We start from the raw sequence: 22,441 nt of genomic DNA, 5'->3' as shown, positions 1-22,441 counted from the left end.
GGAGCCTACGATCTGATGGGTTCCCCCTCTAACTCCTACACACCTCCGTCCTTTTATCCACATTGTTGTTCCAGTCCATTAGGCCTCCTGGCAGCCAGCTCTCCTAGCAGACCTCCAGGAACATCATGCTTGCTTTATACAATAAAACCTATTTCTGATACCTTAGCATCCCTGTTACTTTCTTGAATATTATGAATACCAGTTGCAAAAGTAAAATTCCCGGGGTGCCTGGGTGGTGCAGTAGGTTGAGTGTCTAACTCTTGATCTCAGCTCAGGAGCTCACAGTTCATGAGCTGAGCCCCGCATTGGGCTCTGGACTGATATGGAGCCTGCTTGGGATTCTGTGTCTCCTTTTCTCTGCCCCTCCCTCACTTGCGTGGGCGCTCTCACTGCTCTCTCTCGCTTTCAAAATAAATAAACTTAAAAAAAAAATCAAAAGTGAGATTCCCTTAGGCCCTTTGATGTTTTTATTAAGTAAGAGCTGTGCCTGTATTCTGGAAACATTAGGGTACAATACCATTAAACAATTACTCTAAAATCTAGCTTCCACCAGGTTTTTACTGAAACCTGAAAGAAAGAACATGATTCTCTCCCTGATAATACAACATAATACAACTAACTTCTAAGACTTCGCCTTGAACTTCAAGTTCTTCTGGCCAACATTACTCTAACCTGGTTGTCAATAAATTTTAGTAACTATTGCAGTGGAGAGCTTTTTACTACTCAAAGCTCACCAAACCCTGTGTATTGAAAACTATACTGTGTTAATGAGTCAACCAAAAGAATGCAGAGCATTTTATTATGTAATAAGCCAGAATGAAAACTAAGGTTTACAAATATTTGTTTCCTCTTTGTTGTCCAAACTTTATCACCCATAGTTTTTTGTGTGATTATTACAGTCTAAACACGTGACTGTAAAGAAACGGGATGAGTAATTTTTGACTGGCAGAATTTTTGTTTTATTACTACAGACACGCCTGTATTTAGACTGTGTGCCTGACTTGTGTGTATTCTCCCCAGGACTAGGTAGAGGGTGGGATATTTCCTTACCTTTACACTGGGGATGAGCAGTTAATCCCTCCTTACATTCCTCTTCTCTAGGGTCTGATCCTAGTCAGGGTCTCAATGCCTCGACTCAGTTTCCCTTCCATTCTGGTCCCCATTTCTGTGCTGTGCCCATGGTAGTGAGAGAACAGTCACTTGAATTTTGTCATTTACCTTAATAAACCTAAATAAAGTGCATATAATGCAATCTCTTTTTAAAAAAAGTTTTTAAAGTTTGAGAGAGAGAGCACAAGCGTGCACGCAAGAGAGTGGGGGAGAGGAAGAGAGAGAGGGAGAGAGAATCCTAAACAGGCTTCTGTACTGTCAGCACAGAGCCTGACACAGGGCTCGATCCTATGAACCGTGAGATCATGACCTGAGCCGAAATCAAGAGTTGGATGCTCAATCGACTGAGCCACCCAGGCGCCCCTTGATACATCTATTTTATTTACAAATTTATTAACTTCCTACTCTTCCCATCTTTTTCATGTAATCGTATACTTTCAAGTAAAGATACATAGTAGGCAGAGTTCAGGGGAGAAGATAAGCCTGGATGTTTACATTTGGGAATTGTCAGCATCCATAATCCATATGACTTCTGAAATTCACCCTGAATGAAGGCACCAGCTTCAATCCTTACACTAAATTTTAGTAAAGCTCAATTTCTTTTTCATTTTTAAATAAATACATTAAAAAATATATATGCAATAAGAAGCTCTTCTATTTTCCTCCTGTACATGCCTGGGGTGCTTGAGTTTGGCTTTGCAAAGCACTGTTCGGGGATAGAGAAATCCAAAGGCTGAGTTCTATGAAATCTCCATTTTCAATTTTATTACAAACTGCCAATTGCTTTTCAAAATGCAATGTACTAATTTATAAGCAATTAATGAAAGAGTTCCTATTTCTTCACATCCTTCCCTAAACTTTATATTATCAGACTTCATACCTGTCAGTCTGTGCACTGACCTCTCCCCTCAGGGACCAGATTTCTGCTCTAACTGGCTAGATGAAGATTCTTCACTCTCACCTTAGCACAAGACTTTTTATCCTTCAAGGTTTGTGAGAGTAAGATATAGTTCTAGAAAAATAAAATTCATTAGTGGACCAATAATTAAATATGAATTTAATAATTTGTTCTTTTCTCATCCCTAGCAAATATTTTAAACATAGTCACATAAATAAGTAATAAATATGTAAAAAAAAAAAAAAAGCGTTACAGAGAGGACGCCTGGGTGGCCCAGTTAAAGCCTCCGACTTCAGTTCAGGTCACAATCTCGCAGTCCATGAGTTCCAGCCCCACGTCAGGCTCTGTGCTGACAGCTCAGAGCCTGGAACCTACTTATTTTTCTATTTATTTATTTATTTACATCCAAGTTAGTTAGCATATAGTGCAACAATGATTTCAGGAGTAGATTCCTTAATGCCCCTTACCCATTTAGCCCATCCCCTGCTCCCACAACCCCTCCAGCAACCCTGCTTGCCTTTCTTTTTAAAAAAAAAATTTTTTTTTTACGTTTATTTATTTTTGAGACAGAGAGAGACAGAGCATGAATGGGGGAGGGTCAGAGAGAAGGAGACACAGAATCTGAAACAGGATCCAGGCTCCGAGCTGTGAGCACAGAGCCTGATTCGGGGCTCGAACTCATGGACTGCGAGATCATGACCTGAGCCGAAGTTGGCCGCTCAACCGACTGAGCCACCCAGGTGCCCCCCTGCTTGCCTTTCTTAAGTCACCAAGGCAGTTGCTCCTCTGAGTTCCCATTGCATATCCTTTTAGTTTTTAAAAACTTCATTTTGAGGGAGAGAGCAGGGGAGGGGCAGAGACAGAGAGAGAGAGAGAGTGTGTGAGTGCAGGGGAAGGGCAGAGAGGGAGAGAGAGAATCTCAAGGAGCCTCTGTGCTGACAGCATGGAGCCCAACACAGGGATCAATCTCACAAACTGTGAGATCATGACCTGAGTTGAAATACATGCTTAACCAACTGAACCACCCAGACACCCCCCCCCCCATAGAATATTCTATTGACTATTCTCATAGCACTTATATTTTATTGTGTTTATCTCTTTTTGCCATCTTGACTGATGCTGTTCAATAGAAACCTACCACAACCCACATGTAGTTTTAACTTTTCTACTAGCCACATTAAAAACAGATGAAAAGATTTTCATATTTTTATTTAACCCATTATATCCCACATATTGTCATTTCAACATGTACCTGATATAAAATTTATTAATGAAGTAGTTTAGCTTACTTTCTGGTACTATGCCTTCAGATTCCTATGTGTTTTTTGAACTAGCATATTGCATATTAGCAGATTGCAATCTGGACTGGCCACATTTCAAGTGCTCAATAGTCACATATATCTAAGTGGCTCCCAGATGGGACAGTTAGTGTGAGCTTCAAAAGGAATCCTATCTTGTTCATTGTTTTATTCCCAGGTACCTGATTTGTAAGAAATGCCTAATAAATGCTTGTTAAATGAATGAATGAACAAATGAACAATGATAAAAATAGCTAGGGTTGATTGCTTGTAATGTGAAAAGTCACTCTGATAAGCAATGTACATAACTTTCCTTATCAGCAAATGCTTGGTTGGCATTCAATGGCTATTTAACAGTTATTAGATAATTATGTAGTCTTGGGAAAGCCACTTAACTTCTTATAATCTCAATTTACCTATTTGTGATAGGACAGAGGGTATGGCCAAAGTGACTCTGAAGACCAGTTCTAAAATAGGGTGGATATAAAAAAAAACTTAAAAAAAATTTTTTTATATTTATTTTTGAGAAAGAGTGAGCCGGGAGGGGCCGAGAGAGAGGGAGACACGGAATGTGAGCTGTCAGCACAGAGCCAGAAACAGGGCTCGAACTCGTGAACTGTGAGATCGTGACTTGAGCCAAAGTGGGATGCTTAACCAAATGAGTCAACCAGGCGCCCCCCCCCAAACAACTTTTTTTTTTTTTTTTATGTTTATTTTTGAGAGAGACAGAGCGTGAGCAGGGGAGGGACAGAGAGAAAGGGAGACACAGAATCTGAGGCAGACTCTAGGTTCAGAGCTGTCTGCACAGAGCCTGACTGGGACTCTAACTCACAAAGAGCGAGATCATGACCTGAGCTGAAGTCAGACACCTAACTGACTGAGCCACCCAGGCGTCCTTAAAATAGAGTGGATTATAAATAAATGCAGGAGATGGGTAAGAAGTTTAAGGAAACAATGCTGCACAACAGAAAGGTGCATGCTTTGGAATTAGACACATGATATTAGAATTCCCAACTCTGCTATCTTGTATATGCTCTTAGGCAATTTAATTAGATCCCCTAATCTATTTCCTTATCTGTTAAATGGAGACAGTAAGACCTACCTTGTTGTGAGGTTTGTAAATAGTATCTTCAAAGTGTTTGGCACTTAGTAAATCTTCAAAAACTAGAAGATAGGCATTATTATTGGCTCTAGGAAGTCTTTTGCACTTTTTTCAAAGATTTAACAATTTTAAAGGTAAGTGTTTAGATAGGGCTTATCATGTGTTAAGTGCTTTAAAATATTAACTCACTTAGCTTCACAACACCCCCATGAGATAGGTGCTATTATTGTCATTTCCATTTTACCCCTGGGAAACTGAGGTATAGAGGATTAACTTGCCCAAGGTCACTAGGTAAGTGGTGTTGCTAGGATTCTACACCCAGGAGTTCAGTTCTGGTGTCAGGGCTCTTAATCACTATGCCTTCTTATTCTCAAGCCAACCATTGCCTAATTCATGAGAAAAAACCCTGCAATTGGCTGCTCTAATAAATATAACATTAATGAACTGGTTTTGTTTATGGAAAACTAATCTGTGCACTCTGCTCTGGAGAGTAAGAGATTAGAGACTGCATCAAATGTAAATCTTAGTTCCTTGAAGAGTCACACCTTTGTATTTAATGACAAATTCTTATAGATAGGTGTGGTTTTCTGCCTGAGGTTCTCCCAGTTTGGGGCCTTTGTTTGCAAATATTTCTGGAAGCAGACCTCTCCTTAGAAGCTCAAGGATGTGACAGCACTTATCTTTAGAGACTTAATGCAGAGTTCTCAAAAAGCACCACCCAAATCCAGGAAGTAGGTGAGTCAGAGTGTATGGCTGACACTTTGGACACATGTGATGCTGGAATACAGATGATCATCTAGTCATCCCCATTTTTGGGCAGCTACAGGAGCTCTGTCCTGATTTATGTACAAAGAGAGTTAATCTCCAAGAAAGAAAGAAAGAAAAAGAAAAAAAGGAGACAGGAAAAAGAAAAGAATAGTCTCCAGGTCTCAGGGAGACCCTCATTGCCCCCAAACGAGGTCTGAACAGTGACAATGCCACCCACAAAAAAGGGGAAAAACGAGGAAAGAAACTGACCAGCAAGATGGCTTCTTTTTTTCACAATTATTCTTGCAAAAGATAACAGACAGTGTATCAAGAATGTTACAAATACTGTTCCTCTTCTTTCCAACATCTGTGAGCTACCAGGACACTTTAATCAATAGAGGAGATAGTTGAGAATGTAGGGGAGGCAAAATTTTACCTCTACTTTAGCCAGGCCTGAGATTAAACTGATATAAGACAGATTAACAGGAGAAAAGTATATAAACTTAGATATTTTATATGACATGGGACCGCTCATAAGAAAGACCCACAGAAATGGCAAACCCACACGCTTTTACATTAGCTTGAAAAAAACAAGGCAATTGTGGAAAAGTTAACTACACCATACGGGGAGGCTAAAGGAAGATAAGTGTTATTTTAACATGGTCTATTTATACAGGATTCTCTTGGCTTTGATTCCCCCCATTGAAGAATGTTCCTTTTTTCCTGGTATAGGGAGCACACTTTCACACAGGAGTGTTTATCTCCTGCTTTCAGGAAGAACAGGGGAGATTAGACTACCCTTCTTTGCATCTGCTGTTTTTGAAGTGCCTTCAGTTCAAAATAGTCCTTATGCCAAAGTGGCATATTCTGCCTTCTTTCCTTCTCCCCCTTTGACAATTCCCCCAAAAGATTCATGGTCCAGAATCTGAGTTTCTATTCTATTTCTCAGTGATTTAGTCTCTTAGTCTTGAGGATAGGTCCGTTCATTTAAAGAGCTGTCCATTCAGGACGCAATGGTGCAGATGAGGGTAGCTGTTCATCTCCAGCAATCTCCACACGATATGAGCAATCAGGCATTTACTGAGGGGTATTTTTCACAGAAACTAAAGAAAAACAAATATTAATGGTTAAAAACTTAGTTTCTGAGTCCAGAGGACAGCTTAAGATTTAAGCAAGAAGTTTCTTTATATGGTAGAATGAAGATGTCAGTTGTAATTTGACAAATTTCCTGGTTTGTAGTTTGAATGTCCCTTGTTACATTTACTGGGTGTTCCAGTGAATTTTCTGAGTGGCCCACATGAGTAGACATGAAGGTTGTTTATCTGTGATCTGTTGTGGTGATTTTCTGAAGTTTATATCAGGTCATCCAGCTTTAGCTTGTAGGACTAAGGGAAAAGGGAAAATCATTCTTTGTGATATCAAGTCAGAAGGGTGGGAAAAATGGTAAATGTTAGTTTGGAGAGTTGTGGCCACATACTGGAGGAAACTAGAATTTCAGGATCCAGACCAATTTGTAGTCAGATAACTAAACCTCGAAGACAATAAACAGGGCTAGAGTCTTTTTATTTATTTATTTTTTTGAGAGAGAGAGGGAATGAGTGAGTGAGGGGGAGAGAGAGAAAGACTCCCAAGAGGGGCAGAGAGAGAGAGAGGGAGAGACAGAAGCAGTGCTCACCCGAAGCAGGGCATGAGCTCACCGGATGCAGGGCTCAAACTCACCAACCGTGAAGTCATGATGGCCTGAGCCGAAGTCAGATGCTTAACGACTGAGATACCCAGGCACTCAGGGCTAGAATCTTCATTGTAAGAGTGGATAGCTTTTCACGGAAATGTAGTTTTCTCTCTAGAGTCAATCCCATTTTTATTAAATATAATTACAGTGAAACTATTTTGTTTGTAAAATAAGTTTAGTCTCATTAAACTTGGCCTGATTATTTACATAAGTGTGGCGAGAACAGTGATTTATCACATAGGTTCTTTTCAAGTCTGTTCTGTTGGAACTTTTAATAAGGAATCTTAGATTGAGCCTTTAAAAGCCATTTAAGGCTAAGATATGAAGCCAAGAATTTGCTATCACACTTTGCCTGTAGCATACATAGATTTGGGTGAATTCCTCTCTTCTCAAGCACCCAATACATGTTAAGGTTTTTGGGCCTGCCAAGAAGTAACCTTCCTTATTCACCTGTAGGGCTGGGAATCCTGTAAACAAGATATGGGGCTGGTATTTCAAGAGGCTTTATAAGCATTAGCTCCCTAAAGTCAACCTTAGTTCCTTAAATCCATCTGGTCACATTTGAGTCTATGTACATCATTGTCAAATATGACATTACAGTCCAAGCCTTGATAGTGTAATCAATATTTCCAATCATGTTCTATTATAAAGAGAACAGATTCTCATTGAACCTATGAAAACAACTATATCATCATGAATAAGAATATTTATGAAGAGCCTCTAAATTTTGGAGGGATCAGAGAGAAAAAGATAAATATTTTAAGTTTTGTTCACAAAGGCATAGACTATCAAATTGAGATAAGTTACAGATAGCTTCAGAAAAAGAGAGAAAAAGGTTTTCTTAAATCTGGAAGACAAAATATTAAAGGTCCAACAATGCTTTAAATAAGAAGTCATAAAACTGTAATCATCATCATCAGTTCATTCATGTACTTTCTTTTTTTTTTTTCAAATAAGCTCTATGCCCAAAGTGGGGCTTGAACTCCTATCCCTGAGATCAAGACCTGCATGGTTTACCAACTGAGCCTGCCAGGAGCCCCCATCTATTTACTTTCTGTTTGCTTGATCTTGGGTTAGCAGTTTTATGAACCAATCAGTTTCTCCATTAGAATTCTAGAAATTCTGGAGCCCAGATGGCTCATTGGTTTAAGTGTCTGTCTCCTGATTTCAGCTCAGGTCATGATCCCAGGGCTGTGGGATCAAGCCCTGCATTAGGCTCTGTGCCAAACATTGAGCCTGCTGAAGATTCTCCCTCTCTCTCTTCCTCTCTCCCCTTCTCTGCCCCTCTCACTTGCCCTCTCTCTCTCTCTCTCTCTCTCTCTCTCTCTAAAATAAAAAATAATTAAGAAAATTTTTAAAAAGAATTCTAGAAATTCATATCCCCTTTAGTGATATAATCTTAGAGTTATCAGAAACCTGTATTTTAGAGTACTTGTCAGCGTCCTTTCCATGATCTCTTTAGAGATGAAGCAGTTTTGCTTGTAGTTGACTATAAGTGTTCTCAGAGAACAATCAAGAGTAAAGCAATAATGATTTATGAATGACAAAAGACTTAAAAATAGCCATGGTTAAAGATCTGCTGAGAGTTCACTATTAAAAAATGATACAATTAACAAAGAACATTTGTTTATTTCTGTGACATGCAATGTTTTCAAGTAATAATTAGAATTATGACTGATTATACAGACTGTAAGGACACTCACAGATTCCTAGGAATTTTGTACAATTTTTGAAATATTGGTAACATACACAAATAAGATCTAAAGAAAGTTAATTATCACTTGTATTTGACAATGTTTCTCATACAATTAACATCTCAAAAAAGCTGATTAGTTTAATCTCATTTCATAAGGGTAGACAACAACTCTTTGAGATCACCTAGGGACCCTTATAGAAATTCCAAAGTTGGTTCCAGGTCAAAAGACTTCATTTTGAATTTGATTTGGGGAAATTTGTCAAAAACACTTAAACGTTTAAAATACTCCATTAAGGGGGCGCCTAGGTGGCTTGGTTGGTTAAGCATTGGACTTCAGCTCAGGTCATGATCTCACGGTCCGTGAGTTCGAGCCCCGCGTCGGGCTCTGTGCTGACAGCTCAGAGCCTGGATCCTGTTTCAGATTCTGTGTCTCCCTCTCTCTCTGCCCCTCCCCTGTTCATGCTCTGTCTCTCTCTGTTTCAAAAACAAATAAACGTTAAAAAAAAGTAGTTAAAAAAAAAAATACTCCATTAAGTAGTATCCCAGGGACAAAATGCTTAGCTATTGATCTAATTAAAGTGGCAATTAAAAGATTTTAAAGGTAAATATAGAAAGTCATATAATTGTTAAAAAAACAAACAAACCCTCAGCTCCTTTCGTATCGAAGACTCAGTTTTCCTAAGTAATCAGATCTGACAAAGACAACGTGAAGTACAGGAAATTATTCCGATAAGTCATAAAATCTTTATTTCCTTGGCAGATAACACAAAAGAAAAACCTTTTATAATCTCTTATTAAAAGCAGACCAATAATCTAAGAAACTGTCATTTTAATGGGGAGAAAATTAAATTCATTTTCTATATTATTGAGGTCATTTTACAAAACTCTTATATTTGATCCATTTAATTTTGGCTAGCTTTGACCTTGTAACATAAAATTTGTTTTCCACAAAACTGCAATTTTCTACATCCATTTAGATTTTGTCTTATTCCTTTTCTCTTTCTTATTCTGGAACACTTAGTCATTTTACTTTAGACAAACTACTCCTTTTTTTTTCCAAAAACACATCCTACATTCATCATACACTCTTTATTTAAAAACACATCCCATTCTCCTCCTATACTTTGTACACAAAGGTTTTTTTCCCTTTGTTATTATTTTTAGTAGTTTTATTTTCATATATAGATTATAAATTTTAACCATTAGTAACCTTTATTTTCCAGTGAAAATCAGGAAGCAAGTAATTGTGAACTATTATATATTAACATCCTGCAATAGGTTAGTAAACTTGTGACTACATAATTATAATTATAAATTATAATTATAAAAATTTATAATTTTTAGAGACTTATGCTTTTTCATAGTACAATTTTTTAAGGTGGTAAAAGATATGTTTACTATCTTAAATATCTTTTTTCTCTCTATAAAAATTAAGAAGCCAAAAGTGTAAAAACTTTTGTTCAGCAATTAATGTTTTAGTATATTTCCTTATTTTAAAATGATCTAGATATTCAATGAATATCCACAATTTAACTTAATATAACTTCAAGGTTTCAAGTTTCCAAAAAGATTTTGGAAACTACTTTTAAGTAGACACAATACTTTGCTTACTGAAACAAAGGTAGCATAATCTTAAGTTATTCTTCTGTAGATAAATCAGCCAAATTAAAAAAAAAAAATCATAGAAGGAAAGAACTTAAAAGTGAAAACATATGGCTCTCTCCAAGTTTTATTTTGTACTGCTGTGTTTGACATAAAGAATTTATTTTTATTGTACATCTTATTTTTAAACTGAATTTATAATTTTACAATCTTAAACATCTAGTAGAGATAAACTCATTGGATTAGTAAACCCAAGTAGAAAAAGTTGTATGTCTTCATTTATGTTTAATGTTTACAACTCTGAAGACATGATTGTTTTTATTAAACCAACTAGCTTTTATTTACCAAAAATTGTTCTAGATATTGTGAACTTGAAAAACACTTGGGTTAGTTTCTGTATTTCTGAGTTTTGGGTATACTTAATTTATACAAGTGCTTTTTTTTTTTACCTGACTAAATAGAGCTCTTTTACAGAGTAATTTTGGCAATATCATATGAAGGTAGAAAAATATCATATTACATAACATATACACCTAGACACAGACCTGCAAAAAGAGATCTTAGAGTTTTCATTTTAAATCTCAGCCATAAGTTAGGTATAAACTCAGAAACATAAAACTTACTAACTTATATGAGAGTTATCTTTGCCTTGTTAATTTTTTAATTTGCTCTTCCTATCAGTATCAAGAGGGCGTTTATTTAGGGATGAGAGCTCTGTGGAAAACCTTTTTAAAAAAGATAAAAGTCTAAATATTCAAGAGTATACTGTCTTTTTATTTAAAAAAAAATTTTTTTTTAACGTTTTATTTATTTTTGAGACAGGGAGAGACAGAGCATTAACAGGGGAGGGTCAGAGAGAGGGAGACACAGAATCTGAAACAGGCTCCAGGCTCTGAGCTGTCAGCACAGAGCCTGACGCGGGGCTCGAACTCACGGACCGAGAGATCATGACCTGAGCCGAAGCCGGCCGCTTAACCGACTGAGCCACCCAGGCGCCCCTATACTGTCTTTTTAAAATGAAGTATAATTGACATACAATGTTGTGTTATATTAGTTTCAGAGGTATTTTGATTTAACAATTCTATACATTACTCAGTGCTCACCAACAGTGTAGATACCATCTATCACTATACACTATTACAATATTCCCTATGCTGTATTTTTCATCTCCATGCCTTATTATATAACTGGAAGTTTCTACCTCTTAATCCCTTTTGCCACTCCTACCCTTATCTCCCCTCTGGTAACCACCAGTTTGTTCTCTGTATTGAAGGGTCTGTTCATTTGTTTTGTTTTCTAGATTCCACATATAAGTGAAATCACATGGTACTGTCTTTCTCTGTTTGACTTAATTCAGAAAATATACCTATTTGAATCAAAAAACAGTATTCCTCTTTATGGTTTAAAATCAGTAGGCCTGGGGTGCCTGAGTGGCTCAATAGCTTAAGCATCTGACTTCAGCTCAGGTCATGATCTCATGGTGCATGAGTTCAGGCCCAGTATCAGGCTCTGTGCTGACAGCTCAGAGCCTGGAGCCTGCTTTGGATTCTACGTCTCCCTCTCTCTCTGCCCCTCCCCCACTTGCGTTGTCTCTCTCAAAAATAAACATTAAAAAAATTTTTTTTAAATCAATAAGCCTTTTATCCCTTAACCATAGACATAAGAGGAGTCCCCAAGGAGTGCAAAAGATGCAGCCCTCCCCAAATCCAGTAAGTTCATTCCCAGAGTCAGCTTAAGAACGCAGACTTTCATTGTCACAGGCTTAAGGTAAGAACAGTGTTTATGAACCTGATGTCTCTTGTTATCTGTGGGAAGATGAGATGCTTCCAACTATAGACCAGCTAATTTGTGTATTGGGTGGATGACATTAGGATGAGAGTTTCCTAACACTAATGAAGGTGAGGCAACAAGCCCCCTCATGGACAGGGACCTCTCATTAAGACAACCTTCCTTAGGAGCTGGTAATGTTGGACAAAGAGAATGCTGCTTGTCATGTTGTATCTTGGGTTGCCAGCCTGTTTGTCTGGTTACCTGACTCAAGCCAACACTTGTACCTTCCAGCTGGTGGAGAACTAAAGCCAAACTCTGAAGACAGAACAAGATGAAAGGAATATCCCATCTTACGATTTTTCCCCCTTATGATAAATACCCCAAAAGACAGACAAGGAAAACAAAGACTAGCAACCTATGGATAATACCAATGGGTGGGGCGCCTGGGTGGCTCGGTCGGTTAAGTGTCCGACTTCGGCTCAGGTCATGATCTCGCGGTCCGTGAGTTCGAGCCCCGCGTCGGGCTCTGTGCTGACAGCTCAGAGCCTGGAGCCTGTTTCAGATTCTGTGTGTCTCCCTCTCTCTCTGACCCTCCCCCATTCATGCTCTCTCTCTGTCTCAAAAATAAATAAACGTTAAAAAAAAAATTAAAAAAACAATACCAATGGGTAACCAGGACCAAACTTACAAGAGTCACAATTCAAAGAATTTTTATAAATGTCTTTATCCTGTCAATCTTCCTTCCTTCCTTCCTTCCTTTCTTTTTTTTTTTTCTTTCTTTCTTTTTAAGTAATCTCCATATCCAACATGGGGCTTGAACTCACAACCCTGGGATTAAGAGTTGGATGTGCTACTGACTGAGCCAGCCAGGCACCCCTGCCAATCTATATTTAGAGAGAAAAAAAGATGCTTTTATTATTCTTGTTTTGGCTGGGCCTATAGGCAGAGATCTGAGATACTGGTATGTGTAGCATATGTGTTTCTGGGTTTATTCTTACATGTTTTCTCAGTAATACATGGTATTTCTCTTTAGGTTGTAAACTATTTTTTAATAGGTTTAAATTATTTTTGTTTGGTGTAATTTACCTTTGTTTACAGAACGGTGTTTCTATAGCAAGGATCAAAAGCACATACAGTATTTTATATTTGAATAAAATTACAAGGCAGTTGATTCCAATATATATGGCAGCCCAATTCTCAGGCCTCTTGTTGAAAGATGGGGAAAGCATTTGAATGAATGATTACTTTCTTTGGTATTACTACATTTTATAGGTTAGACTCTAGGCAAAATCCTTCATCACCTTTTGTGGAGACTATTACTCACTCTTTGTAGATATATGAATTCTTTGGATCCATTTAAGAATGATGGTGCACTGAGGGACACTGGCCAATCCAACAACATGCCCTCCCCGTGAGTTTGTACCATGTTGGAGAGTGAACCATTGTTTTAATTTTAAGTCCTCCTTCAGAAAGCCCATCTTGGGGGGCCTGTGGTGGGGAGTGTCTCTGCTGGAGGTGCATGTTACATACACAATGACTTTAATCAAATGAGATGCCTTGATGCTCTCAAACCTAGTTATTTTTGAATTTCATAATGTACTCATTCAGCAATTACTTAATTTCTTCATGTGTTTTCCTCAGAACTAAGTAATAGTTTGTATCTATCTATCTATTGAAAAAAATCAAGATGTTTGCACAGAAACTAAAAAATCTGCAATGAAAGTATTCTCCAGAAATAGTGTCTGAATTGCACATGCCGATAAATCTCAGCAGTGGTGGACTCAGTTCTTCTGAGAATATGACCCTCAATTCCCTAGGCTGGGCTCGATCCTCTTTATATATATTCCCTCACCCTGAATTATATAGGAATGATCCATTTGAGGTCTTCCTCTTATACCCTATGCTCTATGGAAAAATACTGTCTTACCTGACTTTACACGCCTAGTTCGGGGGCAGGTACTTTAAACCAAGGCATTTATCTGAATTGAACCGCTTAATGACTCAAGTAGTAAATATGAATCATGTAATCTGTTTTGCTGCGGGCGCGTGCTCTTTCACAAGCTAGAATTTGGCCCACAGGTCTTATGTTTGTTCTGGAAAGGTGATTATTGACCCATTTGTAACAAGTGTTTCACCTTGGCCCGGCGATTTCACAATTCTGCTTCTGGACTGGGTTCTAGGCACACACTATCTGGCGTCACCTATGGGAATGCCTCATCCCTGAGGGCAAGCGGCTTTGTTGGCTTTGTGGTCCTGGGCCCTCCTGCAGGAATAACTGTACCTGGCCCGCTGGGCTGGTCGGTGAGCTCCTCCAGGGCAGAAGCCATGGTATGTCAATGAAAATTTCCTGGGTTCGGAGCTCTGGTCGGCCACAAAGTAGGCAGCTCGGTAAATTATTGCAGTTGCCAACTAGGTGAGGCAGAATGGGTGCTTTGGGGCCACTAATGGGGCCAGGCACTGAAACAAGCCCTACACCCTCAAAGAAAAATCACTCGGAACCATCTTCGCGCATCCTGAAGTATCAACCCGTGCGCGCTAAGTCTCTGTGCCCAGAGCTTTCACTCATTTAAAATTCTCAACAATCCTTTTCTTTTTCCTCCTCTGATTTGCAGTTTTTGAACGATGGCTGGCTAAATCCTAGTGAGACTGTTGATACCGCGGGAGTCTCACCGTCATGGGAATGTTATTACAGTTATTCTCACAATCCTTTTATTTTTTTTTTATAAAAGAGGGATTATACAATATTCTATATTAAAGTGTCGTGAGTGCACTAACCTGAACTGTACGGCTGGGTACATTTTTACATACGGATACCACCCAGATCGAGAGACAGAACGTTTCCAGCTCCCCGTAGGTTCCCTTGTGGCCCTCCCATCCCCCTGAGGTAACCGTTATTCAACTTCTCTCACCAGCGGGAAGTTTTGCACTGCGGCCTGATTTGGTCCACGGGGCTGGACGAGGCGCACGCTCTGCTCGCTCCCTACAAAGCATCGCGCCGAGGTTCCGGGAGTCCACCACCGAGCGACAACTCCCCGCTCACAGACCCCGCGTAGGCGGTGCGGGAGCACGCCACAATGGCCGCCCGCGCTCTCCCGCACGGGCCTCGCCGCATTCTCCCACCCTTCCAGCGGGTACCTCTCCCGCGCCACCGCCAGCCGGGTGTGGCCCTGGGCGCGACCCGCCGGAACGCTAGCGGCCAGAGAGGCGCTCCTGAGCCCGGGATGTGGGGCGCGCGCCCATTGGCTGAACTTTCCTGCTTGGGCCGGCCGGCGGCAGAGCCCGCCTCCCGGCCCTCTTTCGGCGCTCCCATTGGCCGTTCGCGTCCCACCCGCGCCCGCTCCCGCCCCCAGCCCGCCCAGATGGAAACGGGGTTGAGGGGGTGGGAGGGCGAGGCGAGGAGGGGGGGTCGAGGTATCCTCCCGGTAAGGGGGCGCGAGAGACAAGACAGGCCAATCCGGACAAGACGTGGAAAAGAGGCTCCGCGCCAGCCAGTCACATCGCGAGGTCCGGGTCGGGGAGGCTGACGCGAGTGCGGGCCGCAGCCAATGGGCGTGCCACTACCCGTCCGCTCTTCAGCAGCCGGTCGGGGGTGGTGGAGGAGCGAGTGAGGAGAGCGCGACGGCGGCGGAGACATCGCTGGACGGCCAGGGGGAAAGCGAGGCCCGAGCCTCTGAGTCTAGGTGAGAGACAGCGACGCCGGGCGGGAGAGGCGGGCTGCGGGCCCCTCCTCGCCTGGCCCGGGCCGCGGCTGCGGGAGCCGGGGCGGCAGGCCGCCGGAGGCGACACCCGCCGCCCCGCCCCGCCCCCGCCCCCACCCTGGGCCGCCCGCAGCCGGGGGCGCCCGCCTGTCTCTGCCCGGATGGTCTGAGCGCTGCTGGGACGGGGCCGCCGCCTTCCAGACTGCCGGGCTGGCGAGCGGGGACGCAGGGAGGGGCCTGGTTTGCAGCCGCCGAGCCTTGGGGGCTCAGTCTGGTGTGGGGAGGCCGCATAGAAGTGGCGAGGGGGGGGGGGGCGGGTAGTTAACGGAGGAGCGGGCTCTTGTGCTCCAGGGGGGCAAAAGAGGCCTGTGATTGAAGGATTTTCTGGTCCGACGAGGAAGAAAGTGATGGGGAAAGGGTGATGCTCAGAAAAGGGTGCCCGGGGAGAAGGTGCGGAACCGGGGAAAGTGACTGGCCTTTTGGAAGTAGGCATTGATAGAGGATGGGGGGAAATCAGCTGGGAGTGAAGGGAGGTAGGGTTTGTTTGTTTCTGTTTTTGTTTTTTGGAAGGTTAAGATCTCTGGACAGACCGGGACACGTGGGTTTGGAGTAAGAGGCACCTACTCCAACCGGAAGGTCCCTGAGAAAAAGGTTTTAGGTGAGGTGTGGATGGAGGCTGTTTGACTAGAAGGCGTTAGGTGGCCAGTTAGGAGAAAGTATACAAGGAGCAGATGAGGTAGGCTTATTATGATAGCTAAAAGGTGTGGATCTTTTATGACTAAGTGAGCAAGAATAACTGCTTTTTGGGAGAGACTGGAGAGTGTCTCAGGTAGGAGTTAGTCAAGCCAGGTTTATAGGTTCATTCACTACTCATCGTGGGCCAAGCACTCAGACTTAACTCTCACTACTACTGACGCTGATTGTGCCCCCCCACCCCCACCATCCCGGGACAGTTCATCTGATTGTTTTGCCACAGCAGCACACAAACTCACCTTCTCAAAAGTAAAGGCACAAATATTGTTTGCTTTCGATTGGATGGCAGTGCGGAATCGTTTAATTTCATGTTTAAAAAAAATTAGACCATGTTGGTTTAAAGCATGAAGATACTTTCAGAAAATCTGCCCTGTAGGGGAATTTAACTGTCTTGTTGAGCGCATGTAATACAGCATAAAAATGATGCAAGATCTCTTACAGTAACACAGTGACAATTAACACATAAGTACAATTCTGTTACTGTAGGATCAGCCAGTTCCACGCAGTAGAATTTGATTACGCATCATGCTTGTTGGGGAGGTTTTTAGCCTTGGGAAGAGTTTTGTACCTAAGTAGGTTCAACGTGTTTTTTCACTTAGAGGAAAGAAACACATGGTATGTGTGTGTCACCTCTGCTGCCTTTCTGTTTGATGCCTTTGGGAATTTTTATTTGTGGGATGTGGGCAGAGGTTGGGGGCAGAGAAGAGGTAGAAGAAAAGAAAGCGGCCCACTGCCACATTTCCAGAAAATTTAAACGGCCTCGAGGAGGTGATAAGCACTGAGATGTAGTTTCTGCTTGAGGATAGGTCAGAGGTTTGTGAACAGTTTAGCACTTCTTGACAGACGAGAAGTCCCGAGGACGGAAGCCAAAGAGGGCATATGTTCTATACGATAGTTCCTTCTTAGCCAGCTCAACAAAGCATCATAGCTAATGGACCGTTCTTTAGGAAGTAGAAATAATTTTGTGGAAGAAATTTCTTGGTATTGCTATTCACTGATCACATTTTACCCTTAGGATGACAGAATACCTAAGTGCTGAGGTGCTGAGGTGACTCTGGGCAAAGAAGTAATCTGAGTGGTATGGAGTTAATCAGGGAAGGTTTCCAGGAAGGGGTGAGTTTTGAGACACCTTTTGAAGAGTTTGGATATGGGTTATTGGAAGACTTGAGGATGACATTCAAGAAGTTTGGACAAGCTGTAAGCAACTGTGGATGAGAATGACACATAAAAAATGGATTTTAAGGAGGATGGAACATTTGAATGAAGATTTAAGTGTGGAGATCAATTAAGTCTGTGGTTGTAGCTTAGTTTTATAAATAATGGTTCTGTATGGTGGTTAGGGGAGAAGAATTAGAATAGTTGACGATGGGGGTGCCTGGGTGGCTGAGTCCGTTAAGCTCCTGACTCTCGATTTCGGCTCAGGTCATGATCCCAGGGCAGTGGGATCTAGCCCCGCATCAGGCTCCATGCTGAGTGTGGAGCCTGCTTGGGATTCTCTCTCTCTCTCTCTCTCTCTCTCTCTCTCACTCACTCCTTCCCTCCCCCGCCTCCCTCTGTCCCCCTCCCCTGCTCGCTCACTCTCTCCAAAAAAAAACTAAAAAAAATAAAATAAAAAAAAAAAAGAAAACCAATAGTTGATGATGGATTGGAGACGGGTAGTAAGGGAAAGAGCATGAAAATATTTTTTGATTTTTGTGGTAAGAGAATATGTTGAAAATAAGTTGGGTTATTGAGAAGTAGATTTGGTGTTCAACCAAAAAATAATCAGGAACATTTTTGAGTCCTATACTAGATTATGTTGATAATAATAGCAAAATTTAGTGGGTGCTACTTTGTGCCAGACGCTGTTTTGAGCTTTCCGAGTATCATCTTCCTTTGATTATCCCTGTTCTTTAGATGAGGGAACTGAGATTCAGAGAATTTGCCTGATGCCACACAGCTAATAAGTGGCAGGTCAGTATTGACAAAGTTAATCAGTAAATTTTAACTGAGCGTATGTTTCATGCCAGGCACTGTGTTAACTGTTGGAGGTTCACAGTTGACAAGCAAATCTAAAGGTCAGGCCTGGGCCATTTTATTTTATTAAAAACAATTTTTTTTTTTAACATTTATTTAGTTTTGAAAGACAGAGAGAGACAGAGTGTGATTGGGGAAGGGGCAGAGAGAGGGAGACACAGAATTTGAAGCAGGCTCTAGGCTCCAAGCTGTCAGCACAGAGCCTGATGCGGGGCTCGAACTCACTGACGGCAAGATCATGACCTGTGCTGAAGTCAGCTGCTTAACCGACTGAGCCACCCAGGCACCCCTGGCCTGAGCCATTTTAAAATAAATTGTCAGGAATTAATAGAAGAGAGACAGTGAAGGGAGAGAAGAAGAGGAGTTGGAGAGACTTTTGTAGATACTGAAGAATATACTGTTTTGGAAAACTTAGGATAGAAATAGAGAAAGTAGTCAACAACAACATGTGTAGCTGAGAGACTCTGATGAACCATTGAGTTAAGTCAGGAAAAAAGTTATGTGAATTTAGTCTCAAAAACCAGAATGGAGATACTAAGGTATAAGCTGGTAGTTACTCATATTTAGTGGCAAGTTACTCATATTTAGTGGCTCTGTACAAACTTAAAATATGGTGTACAGATTCATAGGAAAGATGTTGGTATGTTCCTTTCTAATATTTTAATCTTTGGCTGGTAAGATCATGGGTGGCTTAAAAATGCTCATATTCTTTGTATTTTCCCAGTTTAAGTAAATGGGCATTACTTAATATATGGGGGAAAAGTCATTCTACTGAAATGAGCTAATAGGAAATATGTGGGTGAGCTAGTCTGAACTATGTTTCGGATAGAGGAAAAGATGGCCTTATTTCAGTGTATACTGCTGCATGTGAGATACTTTGGTAGATACTTTCCTGTCTTGGAAGTGACTAGACACATCCTGAAACTGTACGTACTGAAAGATGGCATTTGTTTAATCTGAGGGATCAGGTTACTAAATCACCTTGAGGCTTGGAGATACGGTCTTAGCTCTTCTGAACTCTGAATGTTGTTCTTTTAGGGTTTAATACATGAATTTAAGGTTAAACAAAGCAAACCACTCACTTGAGTGAATCATTTCAACTGTGTCTTTTGGACTTTACACCCTTTCCTCTTCGCACACATTGGTTCTGTAGTTCCTCTCTTCTAGTGGGGTTGTAATGGGCTTAGAGTTTCAGTTCAGTAAGACAATATGAAAGTGCTGAATTTACATGTAACCAATTTAACTTAAAATTTGCCATTGTTTTCTGTTCCCAATTTAAAGAAGAAAAGAGATGAATTTCAAGACAATAAAATAAGCTTTTCTTATCAAATAATTATTTAAAAGCAAACTAGTAGGATTTGCCCCAGGATCAGTACAGGTTTATTCCGATCTCTGCAATGGAGATGGAAGAATCTTATAAGTCAAGAAGAACAGGGTCTAGTTTTTAGTTTAATTTGGCCCATAGGGATCATGGGAGGAAATATAATATTTCATTTGGGTATTGTACTGTTCCTTTACATAAATTATTACCTTTAGCTCTCATACAGTTCTCCAAAGTGGATAGCCTGTTACAGATGAGACAATGAGGCTCAGAGAAGTTAGTAAGTAACTTTCCAAAGGTTGGAGAGCTAGGAGGAGAGCTGAGATTCAAACCTTGCTTTGTGAAACTCCAAATCTCATGCATGTAAGATCAAGGGCAAGAAATACTTATTTATATTAATAACTACAATTGAAAAAAATGCCACATAGCCTTAGGTGTTCAGTAACTGTTATGTTAGAAGATGGGACTGTTGCTCTGTGTGTTTGTCCTGTGACACTGGCTCTTAAATGATGGTGATTATTGTGTGTCTTTTAAGGGTGCATTATATTACCTTGAGAGGTGTATGTTTTCATATTTTAGTAGTTTTTTGAAATGAAGGTGTAATTTACAGAGTTTATTTTAAAATATTTATATGGGGCGCCTGGGTGGCTCAGTCGGTTCAGTGTCCAACTTTGGCTCAGGTCATGATCTCAACAGTTTGTGAGTTTGATATTTTTGATATCCATGTCAGGCTGTGTGCTCAGAGCCTGGATCCTGCTCCGGATTCTGTGGCTCCCTCTCTCTCTGCCTCTCCGCCACTTGTGCTCTGTCTCTCTCTGTCTCAAAAACAAATAAACGTTAAAAAAAATTAAAAAATAAAATGTTTTGGGGCGCCTGGGTGGCTCAGTCGGTTAAGCGTCTGACTTCAGCTCAGGTCACGATCTCGCGGTCCGTGAGTTTGAGCCCCGCGTCGGGCTCTGGGCTGATGGCTCAGAGCCTCGAGCTTGCTTCCAATTCTGTGTCTCCCTCTCTCTCTGCCCCTCCCCCGTTCATGCTGTGTCTCTCTCTGTCTCAAAAATAAATAAATGTTAAAAAAAAATTAAAAAAATAAATAAATAAAATGTTTATGCAATGGATACTATCTTTTTTTTTTTTTTAATTTGACGATCTAATTGTCTCTGTTAAATGGTTCATGGGACGCCTGGGTGGCTCAGTTGGTTAAGCATCTGACACTTGATTTTGGCTCAGGTCATGATCTCATGGTTTGTTAGTTTGAGCCCCACATAGGGCTCTGCACTGACAGCACGGAGCCTGTTTGGGATTCTCTGTCTTCTTCTCTCTGCCCCTCCTTCTCTCTCTCTCTCTCTCTCTCTCAAAGATTAATAAGCATTTAAAAACAAAACAAACCAAAAAAACAGAAAAATGATTCATGAATTGGACAGCACTCCATCTAATAAGTAGAGAGGGACTCCCAATGGCTACTGTGTCTTAAAGTCAAATGTGTGTCTCAGAATTAAGGAAGAGTGGTATATGCATGTAGTCTGCATGTATATTGCCTTAGCAGTTTGCTGTGTACAATTTCTTCTCATTTCCTTCCTCTACTTAGCTTATAACCTTTTTTCTTTTTAGTATGATGTAATATATAGAACTGAAGTATATATTAATAATAAAATAGTCATTCTTTTTAGCTAATGAATATTATAGAAGAAAGTTCTTTGATGTGGAAAATTAAAATTGTACTGTGAATCAGCAGATCTGAGTTTTAATTTTGGTTTTGCTAGCAACTTGATGTGTAACTTGAGGCAAGTCATTTCCCCTCTCTGAGCTTTAATTTCCTCATCTGTAAAATGGAGTGGGGAAGGGAACCTTTAGACTTGTCCAGCCTGAACAAACTGTATGCCCTCTGTTTAATTAAAAATGTGGGTGCCTTAGATCTCTTTTTAAAAACTATAGTAGCTTTTTACTATTTTTTCTTTCACTTCATCCCTTTGCATTCTCTCCTTGCCCTTTTTTCCCATGGATCCTTGAGAGTACTATTAGCTTCTCAATGTATTAGAGAGGATGTGTTATTTTTGATATCCTACATTTACTAAGACAGGATATTTGAGAAAGTAGTAGGTACTTAGTAAATAGTTAAAAGTGAATATATGTTTTGTCTGAGTTTAATCAAAGAATTATTTAAATAAAGTATCGCACAAAAGCTGTTAAAGTTTCATTGAAAGTTCTGTGTAAATAATGAAATGTGTTTTGAAGTAAGTTTATCTACTGTCCACTGGGCAGATGTACAAAGATGAAAACTATTGGACCTGTCTTTGTCAAGTGCTGTGTTCTGGTAGAAGAAGGAATCTCCTTTAAACTTTGTATTACGGAAAGTTGCCAACATAAAATGCACATCACCAATTTTAAAAATTATAAACCGATTTTTATTTTGAAGCAAATCCCTACACAACATTTTTACCAGTTATTACTAAACAGCATGATGAGTGTAAAAATAGACATGCTAATCTAAGTGAAGTGGAAATTGTATAAATTGTTCATATTTTGAGACTTGTATATTATACTGTGCTAAGCAGGGGAAATTATATAAAATAATCTGTAATTCAGGAGTAATGACTGAGTATATGTATATAAAACAGAATGTGGCAACATGATATCATATACCAAAATTGGTGATAGAGATTCTAAATGAGAGATGACATTATTTGTGAATGAAAGTAGG

At 40.5% G+C, this 22,441-nt stretch overlaps 2 protein-coding genes across 7 annotated transcripts in view; one reads left to right on the top strand and one right to left on the bottom strand.

Annotated features, from left to right (window-relative positions):
- LOC144612860 (uncharacterized) overlaps positions 1 to 16,146 on the bottom strand; it is a 120,022-nt gene extending 103,876 nt beyond the window's left edge. Inside the window, exons 1-2 of the mRNA XM_081790158.1 lie at positions 15,507 to 16,146; positions 14,865 to 15,475 (exon numbers count right to left, since the gene is read on the bottom strand). Coding sequence (XP_081646284.1) covers positions 14,865 to 15,475; positions 15,507 to 16,146 — 1,251 coding nt within the window. The remainder of the gene's footprint in view (positions 1 to 14,864; positions 15,476 to 15,506) is intronic.
- The window catches only part of FAR1 (fatty acyl-CoA reductase 1), a 77,816-nt gene continuing 70,748 nt past the window's right edge, over positions 15,374 to 22,441 (top strand). For 4 of the 6 annotated variants that reach the window (XM_060606063.3, XM_060606067.3, XM_081790304.1 and 1 more), the window contains exon 1: positions 15,374 to 15,635. The gene's annotated coding sequence lies outside the window, so the exon portion shown is untranslated. Of the gene's footprint in view, positions 15,636 to 17,421; positions 17,520 to 22,441 lie in introns of all 6 variants that reach the window. The other 2 variants (XM_060606065.3, XM_060606062.3) reach the window with 2 other exon arrangements.

The sequence above is a fragment of the Panthera onca genome, chromosome D1 (assembly GCF_046562875.1).
Source record: "Panthera onca isolate mPanOnc1 chromosome D1, mPanOnc1 haplotype 2, whole genome shotgun sequence".
NCBI lineage: Eukaryota > Metazoa > Chordata > Mammalia > Carnivora > Felidae > Panthera > Panthera onca.
The sequence above is the reverse complement of the archived record's forward strand: the minus strand, read 5'-3'. Positions and strand labels throughout refer to the sequence as shown.